At 30.6% G+C, this 19,735-nt stretch overlaps 2 protein-coding genes across 2 annotated transcripts; one reads left to right on the forward strand and one right to left on the reverse strand.

Moving 5' to 3' along the window:
* Positions 1–4,249: 4,249 nt before the first annotated feature.
* On the forward strand, positions 4,250–8,390 carry LOC107017329 (oligopeptide transporter 2-like). Its single transcript, XM_015217585.2, has 6 exons — positions 4,250–4,904; positions 5,408–5,505; positions 5,714–6,280; positions 6,679–6,931; positions 7,023–7,205; positions 7,397–8,390. Exons 1-6 carry the CDS (start codon positions 4,407–4,409, stop codon positions 8,009–8,011), a joined length of 2,214 nt encoding a protein of 737 aa, XP_015073071.1. The 5' UTR covers positions 4,250–4,406; the 3' UTR covers positions 8,012–8,390.
* A 104-nt stretch (positions 8,391–8,494) lies between these two features.
* On the reverse strand, positions 8,495–12,124 carry LOC107015647 (protein TIC 20-I, chloroplastic-like). The gene is made up of 3 exons (XM_015215979.2): positions 11,967–12,124; positions 10,656–10,854; positions 8,495–9,333 (listed from the first exon to the last, which is right to left on the reverse strand). Exons 2-3 carry the CDS (start codon positions 10,831–10,833, stop codon positions 8,696–8,698), a joined length of 816 nt encoding a protein of 271 aa, XP_015071465.1. The 5' UTR covers positions 10,834–10,854; positions 11,967–12,124; the 3' UTR covers positions 8,495–8,695.
* Between the last annotated feature and the right edge of the window lie 7,611 nt (positions 12,125–19,735).

Consider the following 19,735-nt stretch of genomic DNA (forward strand, 5'->3'; position numbering starts at 1 on the left):
TATAAGTGTATTAAAATATGTGACAAATATATTATTCATCATTAAAACTTGTATTATATGTGAACAATAAATTGTTCTTTGTAATATGTATTAAACTTGTATTATAAATGTTTAAAAGTGATCAAATAAAAATAAAATGTTATTACGATAAATAGTAACTATTTTTTAATTATAGTATATTTACGTAAGTTTGCCATTAATGTATGCTTCAAATATTGCTTAAGTCCTATATACAACTATATAAGACGTTTCCTTAAAAAATAACACAAAGATGAGATGACAATAAAATATTCAACAAAAAATAATAATGAAAATATATCGTGTAAAATAAATATTGCTAATTAACAAGTTATAATAAAATGATCATTATTTTAAATTATTAAATTATGCTAAAGTAAGTCTTATAAGTATTAATTACATGATTAAATATTTTTAGTGTCTAAACTCTAAACCAATGTAAAACTAAAGAACAAATATACAATATTATTGTCATTCTTAGTGTGAAATTAACTTTGTTTTTTTGTTAGCAACACTGTTGCTTTGATTTTGATTTGAGCTTTATTAGAATTAGTAATATATGGATTATGACCTTTATTGGATCATTCAAAATTTTATGTTTCAAAAATTTTAAATAATATATAAAAACATAAAAATTATGAAAAAATATAAGAAACATTTAGAAATTATATCAAAATAAATACTTTTATATATACAATAAAAGTATATATATATATATATATATATATATATATATATATGTATGTATATAAAATGTCCGGCGGTTTGATCTCATATTGATTTTTATAGCTAAATTAAATCAATTCAAGTATAGTCGAGTTTAATTCTTCCTAGACCAAACCAAGTCTGACTAATTGAATTATAAGTCAAATTCTTTCAGATTTAATTCAATTTGCGATTTAATTCTATTTTTATTCGATTTTGTCACCACAACATACAATGATGTATCACTTGCAGTAACTTGTATCTCATGTGTATGTCCCTGTATGTAGTGATATACGTGATAAACACACAACATACTCTGATGTATCACTTGTATCTCGTGTGTATATCATTGTATATATTGTGGAAGAAGAGAGAATAGTAAAAGGGTAAAAGAATCTTCATAATGTAGCGGTTAGAGCAAAACGAAGTTTATTGAAGTTAGCATTAAAATAGAAGTTTAGGAGCGTCGCTTACTAAGTATTTTTTCATATTTAGAGCTCAAATTTAAAATTTTTGGTCAAGGAAGAAGGAGTCTCATTCACTACACCACATCTTTTGATGATAATTCCTACAAAATATCATACATTTTTTAAATCATTACATTTGATTTAAATTAATAATTCCAAAAATCTCTAGATAAACTACTTGACATCCTTTTTCCTCATGATTTTTTATGTAACTCTCTATAATTATTGTTTATGTGGGTGAAATATTACTATCTTTTATAAAATTAAAGGATCTTAATATTTTTAATAAAGGTGTACAAAACCAGAAAGCCTGGAGAGGGCTTAGCACATTTATAGCCTCTTGATTATCACTAAGAAAGGCTAGCTTCTCTTCGAATTCATCCTCTTATTACAATTTACACTGATTATTTTGCTTTAATTTGTTTTTCTAAAATTCTTGTATCTACTCCTATTCTTTATTTATTTGGAAAAGGGCCTAAAATACTCTTGAAGTATTGAAAATGGTACAAAATTACCCTTCATCCACCTATTGACTTCAAAATGCCCTTTTCATCCACCTATTGGCTCCAAAATACCCCTGTCATCCACCTTTGGGTTCAAAATTGACCACTTTTTTAATTGTTTTAAAATTAAACTCTTTAAATATTTTTTAAAATACTTGGCATTAATCTATTGATTATAATTTTAATTTATTAATATAATTTATAAACCAACCCACTACCCACTCATTACTAACTAAACCTCACCCAATTAATAATCTAATTATAAATCAAAATCGTCATAAACACTACTAAAACACGATGACATTATAGATTCCTGAAAATGACATCCAAAATTATTCGAGTCCGAATCGAAGCCCCAATTAAATTTAGGTTGAGCCGCTTATTTAGGAGGACACTTTCTTTCAAAATTGAATTAGAAATTTATGATTAAAGGTAAAGAAGTATATACATCCCGAATTAATTCATGCACTTTTTTTAAATATAATTTTATAAATATTTATGATTTGTTTTAAAACCTTTAATATATTATTTTGAAAAAAAGTTCCCTATGAAGTAACATCACATAATTGAGACGTAAGAATAATTAAGATGAACATAGTCAGACTTTTAAGTTTATCGGTGATTCTTATTTAGCCACTTGAATGTATGATAATTTACTTTTATAATTTTTAAAAACACTCAATTGGCAATAGCTTGCATTAATAATATGACATGTTTATTAATTTAGAGGGATTTAATTAGTAATGGGTGGGTAGTGGATTGATTTATAAATTATACTAATAAGTTAAATTATAACAAATAGTTGAGTGCCACGTATTTTAAAAAATATTTAAATAGTTTAAATATAAAACCGTTAAATAAGTGGTCAATTTTGAACCAAAAGGTGGATGCCAAAGGTATTTTGGACCCAATAGGTGGGTGATAAGGGTATTTTGGAGCCAATAGGTGGATGAGGGGTAGTTTTGTACCATTTTCAATACTTTAAGGGTATTTTAGGCCCTTTTCCGTTATTTATTTTCCTTTTTTTGGTATTCAAGTTTACTGATAAAAGCTTTACGTATGCATACAAAATATAAAATTAGAACGTACAAGTTCGTCAAAAATTCAGGTTTAACTCTGAAATTTTTTTTTCTGTTGTTTATGATAGAAAATGTTCCTTAATAATGTAAAACTATATAACATTAGAATTTTGGTAATCTTTTACATTCACTTTATCGTATCGCTTTTGTTTAAGAATTTTTTATGGATAATCTATTTATGTCATCTTCCATCATTGATCATGTATTTTTACTCCTCTCTTTTTATAAATACTCATGGATATTTGATTATGCATTTATTTATTTTTTAAACGTGAATAATGGTTGATATTTTGATATTTCTCAAAAACTATATTATTAGTGGTACTCCCTTAATCTCTTTGATAAGACATCTTCATTTCTTGAGATTTGATAAACTTCTTTAGAAATAAAGTTGTACTCATGAACAATCAATCAAATAAATATGAATAGTATAATTACGAAAATTGTGATGTTATGAAAATAGCTAATTAGTAATTACTGCTAGATTTTAACAAATTAATTGAAAATTTGAAATAATAGCCTTTAAAACCATTCCATTCACCTTAAGAATATATATTAAGTCTTGGTGATCGGTTGAACAATACTTTTTCTGATGTATTTATGTTATCCATATATAAAAAAGGCTAATTCTATTGCTCATCAATTTTAACTGGTACATTTTTTTTGTTAATTTTTTTGATCATCATTTTCTACTTCTACTTTTATATGATTCATACTGTTTTTACTTCTTTTATAAGAAGATACATGTGCAAATGCAATGTCTAAAGACTAGTAGAATTAAATGTTTTTAACCTCTTCCTTAGGATATATTTTCATTTATTATGTCATCGAAATTATAATTAATTCTTTTTGGCCTCTTCTTGAAAGGATATATCTTAGATTGATAAAGGATAATAGTATTTATTACGAGTAAGTCTTCATTTAAGGAGTGTAATAACTCTAAAATTCAATATCGGGAGTTGTATCTTGCGGTTGAGATAGGATGCTAAAAGTAAGGATTGTTGACTATTATTTAATATTATTATGTTATATTATTAAATATGTAATAATATTTTATGTGTTAATAATTATATTCATATCTTATTTTACTTATAGGTTGTTTTTTAAATTGGTGATGTGTGATATTATGTAAGATGAAAATTATATTATTTATGATTCATAATATATGATGAAATAATACAAAATAATTATCCGAACAAAGTATTACTTTCTTTGTCATAATTTTTATATGAGATGATTGAAATTTTAAGATTTAAATTTATAAATTCTAAGGATAAGTTTCAACAGAAATGATTAAAGTGTTTTGAAATAGAAATTTATATATTTAAAAAAGTTATATTAAAATATTATAAATCGCGATATTTAATAAATTAAAAAATTCCAATGAAATTTATTTTGGATTTGACTCTTGATTTGGACGTATTGGGATGGAGGAAAGTATAAATGAAAGAGAAATAATTCAGTGAGTTAGAATTTGAGTTATTTGTAAACTCTTCATGCATGTAATGTTACACTATAAAAAGAGGCACTCGGGCCTCTGTCTCTGCCGCTGCAAAAAATTCAGCAAATTGACGTGCAGATTCAAACTTAAAAACCCTAGAAATTAATCCTCTTTTTGTTTTCGGCCTTCTTCCATGGCCGTAAACATGGAAAAAAAGGATCCAGATATTGTAATTCCTGAAGAAGAAGAAGACGATGAATCTCCAATAGAACAAGTTCGTTTAACCGTATCGAACGACGATGATCCGTCTCTACCTGTATGGACATTCCGAATGTGGTTCTTAGGGCTGTTGTCCTGTGCATTGTTATCGTTTCTCAACACTTTTTTCAGTTACAGAGCTGAGCCATTGGTGATATCGATGATTACTGTCCAGGTAGCCACGTTGCCGATTGGTCGTTTAATGGCTAAGGTGTTACCGAAGAGGAAGTTTACGATTAAATCGTGGGAGTTTTCGTTGAATCCGGGGCCGTTTAATGTGAAAGAGCATGTATTGATTTCGATTTTTGCTAATGCTGGCTCTGCTTTTGGGAATGGACCTGCTTATGCGGTTGGAATTGTGGATATTATTAAAGCTTTTTATTTCAGGAATATCACCTTTTTGGCTGGCTGGATTCTTGTGGTTGCAACTCAGGTTTGGACCTCTTCTAGAATTAAAAATCCATCAACATTGCAACAAATACTTCGTCTGAACCCATAATTTTGGATTACGTGCTTAAAATCTTTAAAGTTGATTACATAAAGTTTTAATCGTGAATTCGCCTTTGCATATATGCTAGTGGTCGTTAGTTACATCATTCGTGCCAGGATTTTGACCACGATAACTCCATGAGAATGGCACAAAATTATTTATATCTATGTATCGATAAAGGTATCAATTTAATTTGCTAAGCCTGAATGAGTTACATCATGAAAATGTTGTGAGCCTTGGACCTTAGTTTCTGTTGGAAATACTTGAACTTCAATGTTGAGACTTTAAACTCTTCATGTCAATTGAAGCAATAAACCAATGGAAGTATCTGGTTAATTTTCTATCGTTAGTAAAGAACTTCAAAATTTTCATATAGATGGTAATAGACTTGCAAATATTTCCCCACTCAAGTTAGCAGGCATGCTAATATAATGTTTGTGTATCAGGTTCTGGGTTATGGCTGGGCAGGGATTATGAGGAAGTATGTGGTAGACCCTGCAGAAATGTGGTGGCCAAGTAGTCTGGTTCAAGTTTCTCTTTTCAGGTAATTTCTAAAAAAAATTCAAACTTTCCCCATGAAATAGCATATGGCCTCTTATCACGAGTTGCTCGTGGTTGGGTGCTTTTTGATTATTTTTTTTCCTCGGAAATTCTATCTAAGAATACTTGCATCTTCTTTTGGCTTAATTTGAGAATCTTGATGCATAATTGTTACTGTATCTGATAAATGTAAATTATCATAAATTTGGCAGGGCTCTCCATGATAAAGAAGGGGAAGGCGAAACCTCAAGAGGGAAATTTTTCTTAGTTGTACTAGCTTGTAGCTTCATATGGTACACTGTCCCTGGTTTTCTCTTCCCAACGCTGTCAAACTTATCTTTGCTCTGTTTGGCCTATCCCAAATCAGTGGTAGCCCAGCAAATTGGTTCAGGCATGAAGGGTCTTGGAATTTTATCCTTCACTTTTGATTGGGCAGTTATAGCATCATATCTTGGTAGCCCTTTAGTTTACCCCTTTTTCGTCATTGTCAATGTCATAGTGGGCTATATTGGAGTAGTCTATATACTGATTCCAGCTTCCTATTGGGGGTTGAATCTCTACAATGCCAAGAATTTCCCTCTATTCTCCTCAGAGCTATTTGATGCGCGGGGGCAGATATATAATGTTACAGATATTGTTAATGATAAGTTCGAGATAGACAAGGTATCATATGCGCAGCATGGACGCATACATCTCAGCATGTTCTTTGCGGTTACTTATGGCCTGAATTTCGCAGCTGTTATGGCTACTCTCTCTCAAGTTGCTCTATTCAATGGAAAGTAAGTGCTCTATTCAACATTTTCTCCACTTTTAATCACTTATTTGCCATGATGGACCTATACTGTGGATGCCTTGACAGAAAGCACTTTATGCATATAATGCATGTCTGCAAGGAAAACCAAAATGCTAGCACTCTTGTTGATGTTGTAAGAACACTTAGCTATTTTCAGATAGTTTTCTACGTTGGTTAAGGCTTTCATAATGAGTTAACCAAGTAGAATAGAACTTATAGATGAACTGAAAAAATAAACTCTGAGAGAGAAAGAGAGAGAACCCACCCCCCACCTCCTCCTTACATGGCCAAATATTATTCAACTTAGACATGGTTCCTATTGGTTTAACTCATGAATTATATTAATGCTGCTAAGAGAATTATACTGATAAGTTCACTGAACAGGGAAATAGTTCAGCGATTCCGAGCCTCATACAAAGGAAAGCCTGATATTCACACAAGACTTATGATGAAATATAAGGACATCCCTAACTGGTGGTTTTACCTCACTCTTGCACTTTCATTGGCTTTGTCACTTGTCCTATGTATCTTCATGAAAGATCAAGTTCAGCTTTCGTGGTGGGGGCTTCTCCTAGCAGCCTGTCTTGCTTTGATATATACCCTACCAATAAGTGTCATAACAGCTACCACAAACATGGTTAGTTTTGCAAGTTGAACATGTGTTTAGTAACTTTTGTGGATTGCATCCATCCTCCTCTATTAAACAAAATTTTGCTTCTGATTAACAGTCACCAGGATTAAATGTGATCACGGAATATGTTATTGGTATGATAATCCCAGGGAAACCAATAGCCAATGTCTGCTTCAAGACTTTTGCGTATATGAGTATGAGCCAGGCTGTTTCTTTTCTCCAAGATTTTAAGCTTGGTCATTACATGAAGGTTCCTCCAAGGTCAATGTTCATCGTTCAGGTATGCCTTTCTTGTTTTCTTCCTCTTCACTTGTTTCGTTGGTAGTATCAATCACTTATACTAGTCAATGGTTAGTTTTGGATATATAAGGAGTCCAATCTATTGATCGTAGGAAGAAGAAGAAACTATAGCAATTGTACAGTTTCTTGATGCTACAAGAGACTGACTAAAACTTCTATTTTTTAAAACAGCTTGTTGGAACCATACTTGGTGGTACAATCAATATGGGTGTCGCGTGGTGGCTACTTAATAGCATTGACCACATATGCCAACCTAACTTGCTTCCTCCCAACAGTCCATGGACCTGTCAGAGCGATAGAGTCTTTTTTGATGCATCAGTTATCTGGGGATTAGTAGGACCGCGAAGAATATTCCTAGGCCTTGGTGAATATAGTGCCCTCAATTGGTGCTTTATTGGAGGTCTTGTGGCACCCTTTTTGGTGTGGTTGCTACACAAATCATTCCCAAGGCAAAGTTGGATTAAATTGATCAACATTCCAGTACTTCTTGCAGCTACAGCCAGTATGCCTCCTGCAACAACATTGAATTTCAACAGCTGGATTATCGTTGGAACAGTGTTCAATTTCTTCGTTTTCAGATACAGAAAGCAATGGTGGCAGAGGTACAATTATGTCCTATCAGCAGCACTAGATGCTGGAGTGGCCGTAATGGGAGTAGTTCTGTTTTTCTGCGTTACTGTTTGGAATGTTAACTTCTCTTGGTGGGGAACTGGTGGAGAGTATTGTGATTTGGCTACTTGTCCCACGGGCAAAGGCATTTTTGTCGATGGATGTCCCTTGACCTGAGGTTTTTGTTTTTATTAGTATAGTTAGGCTCCATACCGATATGTCCTTTCTTTTGTGGATAGTTTTAGTTGGTCGTTAGCTGATTGTCTTTTGTACATATAAGCATTCTAAAAGCAATACTAGTAGTTTTTTTTCACCAATCCAAATACTTTACCTTCTTTTAATTATTGAATTGATTTATTCAAAGATTTTGTTTCGAACAATTTGTTACTGTATGAATTATGATGTGTGGCTGCGCTCTTGGATTAAGAAGCCTTTTTCTGTTGTTGGTTTTGCATTCTCAAGTCTGCAGTCTAAATAGTGATGACAAAAGTCTGCAGTCATCTTTATATCTATATGTAATTCTGTTCCAGAATTATAAAGATGTATATTTCTGTTGCTGCATCTAGTCTGGCGAAATGCTTTTCCCATTTGATACATTATATCAGAAAACAAAGTCACAGAAGCCCTAAAATGACAATTGAAACTACGAGAAAAAACTGAAACCAATAAGAACTTAATCAATACCTTCGAAAGATGGGAGAGAAAAGCACAGCAGCTGTATAAAGTGAGTGTTACAGACCATAAGGCATTTCCCAAGACAACGTAATCATTGCAAGTTAAAAATTCTATAGCCTCAACGTCCTACAAAAAAGGCATAACAAACATGATCTCATCTGTTTACATCCTATGTGTTGGCTTTCATTAATCATAGGGTATTTGAATATAAGCTGCATCACACACAAATGGTACATCAGCATACATCCCAGCAAGTGCGCATCTTATGGACTCTAAAACTGTGAACAGATAGGCAAATGCAACAGCCGTCCAAAAGTGCATACCAACCTTGCCCCAGTATACTGCAAGTGGCATCCAACGGCTTATAGTCCCAATAACCTGCAGTGCAATCTCAAGTAGCATCCCCATCACCACATGAAACCTAAAAAAATGAGGCCATTCTTTTCTCCTCACTATACCAAGATAAGCAACAAAGAAGTATGCCATCAAAAACCAGCTCGGTAATCTCCCAATAGCTCCCAGGAAAGGGTATGTCAGAAACTCCAAATCTTCCAAGAAGGGATGGAGATGATATGCTGTCTCAGCATACATCCAAGTCTCGTGAAGAGGCATCAAGTAAGGGAGGCATGCTAAGGTTCTCCACCACCACCTTGGCTTTTTGGTCATAGGAGGGAATCTGTAACTATAGGGGACATCTTTCGATGCTCTTGGGGAAAAGGACAATTGGCTTCGTCTTGGTAACTGTGGAATAGCATTCAAAAGACCACCATATTCACCGCTTAAAAGAAGTGATGATGCAGAAGAGAGATCAAGGAAGCTGAATCCTGCACTGACAACTCAACTTTAATAGGGAAAGTAGCTTTATATCTTTCAACTAATAGAGTCAACAGAAAAGAATTATACCATAAGCTTGTAGGCATAAGATATATTGGCTTAAAGATCTGTTGACTACTTTGTTCCCTCTATCATCATTCTTACAATACCGAATCCTCTAAAAGAATACTACGTATGACTACTTAAACCTCTATTTTTACAGTAGCTGCCTTTGCACATTTATCTATTTGAACAGTAAGAGAACAGTAGCAAAAAGGAACGGACGGAAATACATCTACAATAAACAACATCCACCAAACATGGGTGCATAAGGATTTGAGCCATTTCAGTTTTTAGTTTAAGTTTTTGAGAAAAGAAGAAATATACATTTCTCCTTAAAGATGAGGAAAAGACCTATAAGATAATCCACTCACTAACTTCATGAAGAGCTCAAATTGATGATTAGGTCCCTCAAGCTACAATCACAAAGATGCATACTTAAAAGATGCTATTATCACAAGCTTAAATATTCAAACTCGAATTAAATATCCTCAAAACTTGGGACCTAAAAGAAGACCAAGAACAAACTTTTATGCAATTTTAAAAATAAAGACAAGTTGTTGGGATTAAAAGGAAGAGGAAAAAGCAATAGTGATAAAATGTTATGTTTACAGGAATCTTAATTGAACAATAGTTTAATGATTTCAAAACTATGTACAAGATCAGAATGAACAAGACCTATTAAGACCAAATAAGCTTTAATAAAAGAAAAAAAAGTTCATTTGTACACTTAGAGCCTGTTTGGCTCAGCTTAAAAGCTGGTCAAACTGACTTAAAAGCTGATTTTTGACTTATTTAGCTGTTTGGCAATACTCAAAATAACTTATTTTAAGTTAAAAAAAACTTATTTTAAGCCAAAAGTTAAAAGCTGGGGTAGGGGTGCTTTTTTTTTTTTAGCTTATAAGCTGTTTTAAGTTGACCACATTTTTATCTTTTTGCTCTTAATATTTTTATACAATCTCCAAATTACCCATATAACCCTAATATTTCTTTCTTCCATTTTTTCCTTTTCACGTTTGACATAACAACTTCAGCACTTTTATCCAAACGCATAACTGCTTATTTTAAAAATAAGTTTCAGCACTTTTAAAAGTACTTTTTTAAAGCTGCTTTTATTAAGCCCATCCAAACGGGCCCTTAGTGGACTGAAACCTAAAATATTCAAATTCAAACATCCATTAACTGAAAACAAATGGGGCTAAGCAGAACTAACATAAAAATGCAGAATGAAAATAATGGCATGCAAAAAGATCACCATCAAGATTTCACACACCTTTGGAGCAGGATGTTGGATACTGATGAGGTGCTGGTGAACGTTTAACACATGTGATTATAACCTTGGAAAGCGGCAGAGGGGTGCATGATGATGCAGATCGGTAGGACTTGGAGTTACATGCTTTGTAAGGTTTACAAAAACTCCCAGAACTCAAGTAGCATCCATTCAGGATCATATTTAAGTCCTTCGAGAAGATCTACAAATAAGAAAAGCACATAGCACCGTAAATGCACTGGACTGCAGGTTAAAGACCAAGATGAAAATAGAAGGATCTCCTTAAACTCCGGAAAGAACTATCTGAATCAAACATTTCAATGTAAATTTTAAACGAAGAAAATACATATACACATGATTGACTATCAAATTCAAAAGTTGGAAGTTTGTAGTTATTCATACGAAGAAATTTATGTATCCATGTAGTACAACTTTATGAACTGATGACCAAGACAAACCCATTCATAATGTTTTCACTAACAGCAGCCTCGGGATTTACAAAATGTATAAACTACAGTCATTTGCAAGTTTGGGTAAACATACTAGTATCATACCAATAAGTGTACCAACGTTACCATTGTCCATTAAAGAGAGCGGTTTCACATTCAAACTTTTCCCTACGATTAAGGGAAGAATTATTTCAAGAAACGCAGGATATAACAATACTGTCCTAATTATTGATCCATATCACTTTGGGGTCGTTTGGTGTGAGGGATAAAAATACAGTCCAGGGATGTGAATAAATGTTTATGTTACTGTCACTGAGGCAGTATTGTTTCTACAACATTGCTGAAAAAATTGGATGACGACGCAAGAAAAACTTCAAAAACAAAACAAGGCCAGAAACACTCAGTTTATTTGTCAAATGTAGAAAAAAGCATACTTGAAATAACTTCATGGTTTGGACATAACAAAAGAAAATAAGTACATTAGGATGCACAAAACCAACAAGAAGCAATATCAACAACCAGGTCCAACTGAATCAAAATAGCCATTTATAATCCAACTGCTTATGAGAAAAAAACAACGAAATCAAAAAGTGAACTTCTCTTATTCAAATCACACAAAAACCTAAATTTGACACCCAAAAATATGTTCAAATGACTGATTAAACTAAACTTTACTTCACAACTATCAGTTTTTTCATGACTGTGACTTTTTTTTTTTTGAGAAAACACATAATCATCACAAAATTCAACCATGACTTAAAATTGATATTGCACTAATTTATGCTTCGAAAAAGAATTACTTTTACAAAAACACAAATACAAAAAAAAAATCAAAACTTAACCAAAAATAAGAAGGATGAGATACCTAATTGAAGAGCATGGTGACTGTAACAGAGAGTGGGGAGTGTGACCGAGTGAGAAGAGGAGTTGTTATCTGCTGGGCGAGGTCTCCGAGGTGAAAAAATGTTCAACAAGAGGAAAACGAGCTGTCATGGGCCGTCCTTATGACAGCTCGTTTACGGGCTTGTGAGCTCGTGTAAATTTTACAGTTTACGCAACTAAAAACTTATCCGATCGGTTATTTAAATCAAATTAATGTAATTTTTATCACGAAAAAGATTTAAAAATATTCTTAAATTATTTGAAATATTTTATATATACTCTTAAATTTTATTTTGGCTCAAAACTATCCTTCTCGTTATATTATTGGGTCAAAATACCCTTCTTATTAACGGAAGTTGTTAAATGCCATGTGGATGTCATATGGATGCCACATTACATGCCAATAGGATTTCACTGCCACGTAGACTAAATTGAAAGGGTCAAAAATACCCTTAAACTATTCGAAATAACTCATATTTACCCTTAAACTATATTTCGGCTCAAAACTACCTTTCCCGTCAAACTATTGAATCAAAAGTACCCTTCTTATCAACAGAAGTTGTTAAATGCCATGTGGATGCCACATTGCATGTCAATAAGGTTCCACTGCCACATAGACTAAATCCCTAAAACCTAATTACTTCCCCCCTCATTTTATTATTTCAGAAATGGTATATCCACCCATTCTTCCTCATTTCGCGGCTAGAGTTTCATACTTTTCTTCGTGGCTGGGTTTCAAAGTAGATATTCATGCTTGTAGGCTAGTAAATATTTTTTCTTATTTTATTATGTTTACAATTTCAAAGCATGATAGTTAGGATTTCATAACTTTTTCCTAATTTTGCAGCTAAGGCTTCATAGCTTTCTTCGGGGCTAAGTTTCAAAGTGGATATTCATGGTTGTAGGTTAGTAAATACTTTTTCTTATTTTATTACGTTTACGATTTCAAAGTATGATAGTTAGAATTTCACAACTTTCCCGTCATTTTGCGGCCAAGGTTTCATAACTTTCTTCGGAGCTGAGTTTCAAAGTGGATTTTCGTGGTTGTAAACACAATAAAATAAGAAAAAAAATTACTAACCTATAACTACGAATATCTACTTTGAAACCTAGCGATAAAGAAAACTATGAAACCTTAGCCGCGAAATGATGGAGAAGGGGTGAAATCGTTTCTGGAAAATAATGAAATGAGGGAAAAAATGAGTAATTAAGATTTAGGGTTTAATCAATGTGGCACATGTGGAATTTAACAACTTCCGCCAATAAGGTCAATTTTGACCCAATAGTTTGACGGGAAGGGTAGTTTTGAGCCGAAATATAGTTTAAGGGTAAATATGAGCTATTTCAGATAGTTTAAGGGTACTTTTGACCCTTTTCCTTTTAGTCTATGTGGCAGTGGAAATCTATTGAGGTGCCATGTGGCATCCACATGGCATTTAACAATTTCCGTTAATTAGAAGGGCACTTTTGACCCAATAGTTTGACGGAAGGGTAATTTTGAGTCAAAATATAGTTTAAGGGTATATCTGAGCTATTTCAGATAGTTTAAAGGTATTTTTGACCCTTTTCCATTTTTATTATTATGTGATTTAATAAAATAAAACACATATTAATAAATTAAAGTTAAGTAAATAAATTTAAACGCGTGATATGCATATATTGAATTGGTATGAACACTCGATATAAATAAAGTATACTCACTTAAAACTAGAAGCACATATATTGCTAACTGAAAATTACATGCCCTAATCTTAAAAATGAGTGATATTGATAAGAAATTATCTCGAACAATCTTGAAAATGAGTCATCTTAAATTTTTGATTATTCATTATTTCATGGTTAAATCTTTAAAGTCAAATCTTCACATGGATAAACAGAATCAAAAAGTTCAAAATCAGCTACTTCCGATGACAAAAATAACATGGGATAGCCGCTTATAAACCTATAATTACAAAAATAGTCATTAGAATATTATTTTTTAATGCGAATTTATTTTATTTTATTTTTTTAAAAATAGCTTTAGCTAAAAGTTTTTTAAATAATCCTCATTAGCTCTAGTTCAATATGTTGAACTTCTGAACGATTTTAAGAGAAATTTCAACTAGCTAAATTTCTGGGATTCAAAATCATATTTACTTTCTAGATGTGTTAATTATTAAAATTTCAACACTAATAAATAAATTTACGCTTCACGCGATTGTTGTGAAAAAATAGTGAATCATTTCCACGATAACAATCCAATGATAAAGTTGTTTGAGATAAAACAACACACAAAAAATTCATTATAGTTTTCTATTTATCATGAAATAATAAATATTTTATAAAGATCAAATCTTCATTAATTTTTTTAAATTTTGTATTCAATAAAATACATTATCATATAAATTAATACAGATGGAGTAATATAGTTAGCTCTTAAACACTCATATGTTAAATTAAACATAACCATAGCAAGAAAGTGGTAAACCGTATTCATTTGATCTTTCACCAAAAAAATGATTTAAAATAAACAAACAAGATGAATTGATAAATGAGGTATATATAATATAATAATAAATAAAAGAAGAAATGTCTTGTATTTCCTATATCTAGTCAAAAGAAAGAAGAAGAAAAAAGGAAAAAAAAATGTTATAAGCTATGCTAGTGGCTCAGAGTTTGCTCGGATAGTAAGCACCCGTCACTTTCAACTCGAAGATTGCGAGTTTGAGAGGAGCAATAGGAGCGGGAGCTCCTAGGGAGGGTAAAATAATAATAATAAAAAATTTACTGGCTCTTTTCAGCCATTTTTAAGAACTTGCATTTCCTTGTCTTAATGACCAGGTCCTTTAGGGCTAGGTCCTGAAGGTAATCTCTCAAGCAAAAATGACAAATTGTTCTTAGCCTTCTCATATATTGATGGCAATGTTGCCAGATGAATTTTTTCACCAGAAAAATCTTGTGACAATACTCTAGCTGCCTCAACATGGTTTTGAGTACTTGTTATAGCAACAAAAATGGCAAGAATTATAAACGAAGTAATTATTCTTCGACAAGTCATCTTCAAACAAGTAAGATTACAACTCGAAATATTCCAAGTATTTCTCTCTTATTTCGCGATTTCTTCTCTAGTTAGCTATGAGAAATATGGCTAATGAATGTGGATGAAGATTGTTATTGATGAGTTTTGGTATTTATAGCAATTTGAATGAGGTGTGTTTTGTTTAACTTTGAATATTAGATAATACTACTAGTGTTTTTGTTGAATTGAATTTTATGTATCATGTGTTTGAACAAGTAAACAAGAAAAGGTCATGCATGTAAATCATGTTTTGAATTCCAAAAAAGCCCATGTTGTGTATGTGTTTGATGTTTCAGAAAGAGGGGTAAAATAGGGATTTGACTTTGAAGGGTGATATGGGAACAATCTAAGAAGTTTAACGGAAAAATCCCTCTGACAGAAAACTTGGCTAGAACGATGAAAATAACATATTCACACCCATAAACTAGTTTATTCTGAATATTTTTACGTTTTTAATTTTAACATTTTTAAATTAAAAATAAAAAAAAATATTTTAAAATAAAAAAATATTATGAACTTTTTATATTAAATTTTTATACTCGTTTAGCGTAATCAAGTTTAAAAGAGTCCACAAGTTTGAAAGTCTTTGTAGTTTGACCAAGTGGCCTTTATTGACGGAGTAATTAATGAACCTGAAATTCTGGTATTACACACTAGAGGGATTGTGTTACTAAGAAAATTCAAAGAACATTACTCCTCGTTCCGATATGACACATAGGATGAAAAATATTTGATATGATTTATTCGAGAGTATTTACTTACTAGTAAAAGATAAGGGTAAAGTTTCTCGTATTTTATTAATTTTATTGTTTTAATGTATATGATATTTTTTAAATATTGAGATTTAAACGAATTTGTTTTGATCATATTTTTTTTAATTATTTTATCTAAATATTGTAATTTATAATATTTTTACGTAGTTTATAAATATATAAATTTCATTTCAAAAATATTGAAGATTTCACGTGTAAAATTTTCGATCAAACATAAATTTTTTGACTTTCGAAAAATGAAAAAATGTCACATAAATTGAGACTAAGGGAGCATCTTTTTTAGATTTCACTGGTAAAACTATATTTTCTCTATCTTTATTTATTTCATTATTTATCAATTTTTTACTTGATATACCTATTGAAAGTGACACAAGAGTTTACCATTTTATCTTTTATTAATTGAAAGAATTTCAAAACTAATTTACTCATTAAAAAGGTTTTATTTTTTTAAAAATATTAACTCTCTAAATAAATTGAAAATATAAAAACTAAAATATATTATTTTTTCTTAATTTATAAAAAATGACAAGCAAAAATAAACGAACAAAATAACTTTTTATTATTTCTTAAAAAATATATCAAATTAATACAGAGTAAGTAAAAGCGGAAGGAGTGAGTATTAACTTGACATTCTTCCCTTATAAATTTACGGAGACTTTAATTCGTTCCACACTATCCCACGTAGAATAATTTACTATTTTCATCCCGCTCCAAGTTAATCTGCCCCCGCATAAGTTTTCCTATTATTATTTTTTTAAATTTGTTATTTTAATTTTTATACCTGATTATAACTTTTTAAAGGGAAAATTATATATAATATTAAACTATTAATTTAAATTAAATGCTATAAATATACTTTGATTTAGTTGTATCCTATAGCAAACTATAGTTCTCCTTGGTGGAATCTTGCTCGTCACTTTCGTTTGGTGGCAGTCTCGTTCGCCTACATATATTTTCGTTTCCTCGCTCGCCACCCTCGCCTCTCACACTTATACAAACAGAAACGAAATGTATAAATTGCGCTTCTGTTTGTATAAAGCGAGAGAAAATTGTATATTCACATGCAAATACATATATTTTCGTCCTATATACTTATAATTATACAATAAAAATACTCTCCTGCTCAGTTTCTTTTGCCTTTTTCTCTTTCTCGTTTTATACAAATTCAAATTGTATATAATTTCTCTCTTTATAGTTTTATACTATTCGATTCAATTGTATATTTCCTGCCCAAATCTCTTTTGTCTTTCTCTCTTTCTCGTTTTATACAAAGTCAAATTGTATATAATTTCTCTCTTTCTCGTTTTATACAACTCGGTTCAATTTTATATGTATAGCGAATTATACATATATATGTTTGCTATGAAGCGCAATTATGCAAACTTTACTATAACAAATAAATATAAATTTTGTATTTGCTATATGTGAAAGTTACCTTTTTTTAAATATTCTAACTATGAAATACAACTAAAAATTTAACATAAATTGTTGCGTAGATTCAAATTCAGCAAAATAAAATAAACTATATATATAAACATCAACAATTACAAATTATGGTAAAGGCTAAAGCTTAAAGATTAGGTTATAGTATCAAACACTCAACACTGTAAACCCGCACCCGCACCGGCACCGCCCCACTAAGAATGGAAAAAAATCTATTTCAATCCGTTCCGCATTTGGTCCGTATCATGTCACCTTGCCACGTCCCTCATATGCCTAAAATCGCTCCGCTCCACACCTGTTCCGCTTCATTGCCCTAATTTCGTAGCTTCCACTTTTACTTATTATATTTTTTTAAGATGTTCAATAATACTTATTTACTTTATGAAATTAATAGATAATTTTTTATATTTAGTTCCTAATTTATCTTTATAATTAATTATAGTTATATCTCTATTACATGTTTCAGGACATTATATTTATTATATTTAAAGGATTATATAATAAAATTATTTTTTTATTTATATTTTCTTAAGAAGTATGCAAAGTTGATAATGAACAAATATTATCAAATTGAGGAAATATTAATTTGACATATCTTTAAGAAACAATTAAAAATATCAAAATGTACATCAACTTATCTTATTTCGTAAAAGAAAAATTGTTTTTAATAGATTTTTCGCTTAGATAAAGCATCATGTCAAAGAGTTTGCAAATAAGAGTACATACTACATGAGAGCAGTAACAACAAAATAAAACAAGAAAATGCGAAATGAAGAGTATTACACAACAAACATGAGAACTATCACCTAACCTAATAACCTGCTTAATTACTTTCTCTATATACCTTTTTGGTCTCACTCCACCTTTTATGATGTTCGTTAGTGTCTACTGCTTACACCTTTTTATTATATCACTTTTTAATGATCAATTTAGTCTGTGCGATATGGTATCATGATATAGGGACATCTAAAAGAGTAATAATTTTTTTGATATTTTATCTTCAACATTAAATACTTATTTTTTAAATCATCATTTAATAAAAAATAATTTGATACAATAACTATATCATTAGTTAGTTTTTTAATATGTTGTTAAATTAAATTAAGATAAGTAAAAATAAACGATAAATTGTTTGTTTCAAACTAAACAGGTAAAAATGAAAGGATAAATAATAAATGCCAATGTGAACTCATCCTTTTATGACCATAGTTGACTCTTGATTATCAATTCAGTAATACATTTGGTATATTCAGATGTGCTCCAAACTATAAATGAATTTTACAATTTATTAGGCCAGCTGGTAATTGAACGGAAAATGTAGTATCACTCTTCTTAGACCAATTATATTTTTTAAAAAAATTTATGATCTTTTTATAAAATAATTTTCATTTTACACAATGCAAGAAATTTGAAAAGACTATTTTTTATTTATTTATTTAATAAAAATGACAAAAGAGATCTTAATTTTGAATTCCTTCAATAGTAGTACGAGACTTATATCCCTTTAGACTGAAAATTGGTACATAAACAATGGAAGTAATACTTAATAAATATAAATATATATGGCCACGTCTTCAACTAAAATAATGTCCATAAAGGAGTATATAAGATCAATAAATACATTCCAAAATTACTAAACTCTCTCTGTCTATATAGTAAGTAGTTGTCATTATTATTCTTTGCTAAGTCAAAATTATGTAAATTTTGACTAACATATTAATACGAAAAAATTATTTTTTATAGGGTAGCTTTCACGTATAGCAAATATGAAATTCATATTTTTATGCTACAACAAAGTTTGCATAATTGCGCTCCATAACAAACATATATTTGTATAATTCGCTATCGATATACAATTGAAGCGAATTGTATAAAACGATAAAGAGAAAGAGACTTGGACAGAGAATTGTATAAAACGAAGTATATAAAACGATATGTATAATTATAAGTATATAGAACGATTATATACAATTTGAATTTGTATAAAACGAGAAATGGAGAAAGACAAAAGAGACTTGGGCAGGGAATATACAACTAAATCAAATTGTATAAAACGAGAAAGAGATAAATTATACTCCCTCTGTCCATATTTAGTTGTCAACTTTAGAAAAGACACACATATTAAGATAACAATAATCAACATAGTAAAGTTACAATTTTACCCTTATTAAATATGGTTTCAAAAAGGATGAATTAAAACTTAGAAATTTTCAAGAAGTTTAAATGAGGGTATAATAGGGAAAAAAATTTGTCCTTTCTTGATTGTCAAAGTGGACAAGCAAATAGGGACATCTAAAAGAGTAAATATGGACAAGTAAATAGGGACAGAGGGAGTATACAATTTGAATTTGTATAAAACGAGAAAGAGAGAAAGACAAAAGAGACTTGGGCAGGGAAATAATTTTATTGTATAATTATAAGCGTATAAAACGGAAACATATGTATTTGCATATGTATATATAATTTTCTCTCTTTTTA

Source organism: Solanum pennellii, chromosome 4 (assembly GCF_001406875.1).
Source record: "Solanum pennellii chromosome 4, SPENNV200".
NCBI lineage: Eukaryota > Viridiplantae > Streptophyta > Magnoliopsida > Solanales > Solanaceae > Solanum > Solanum pennellii.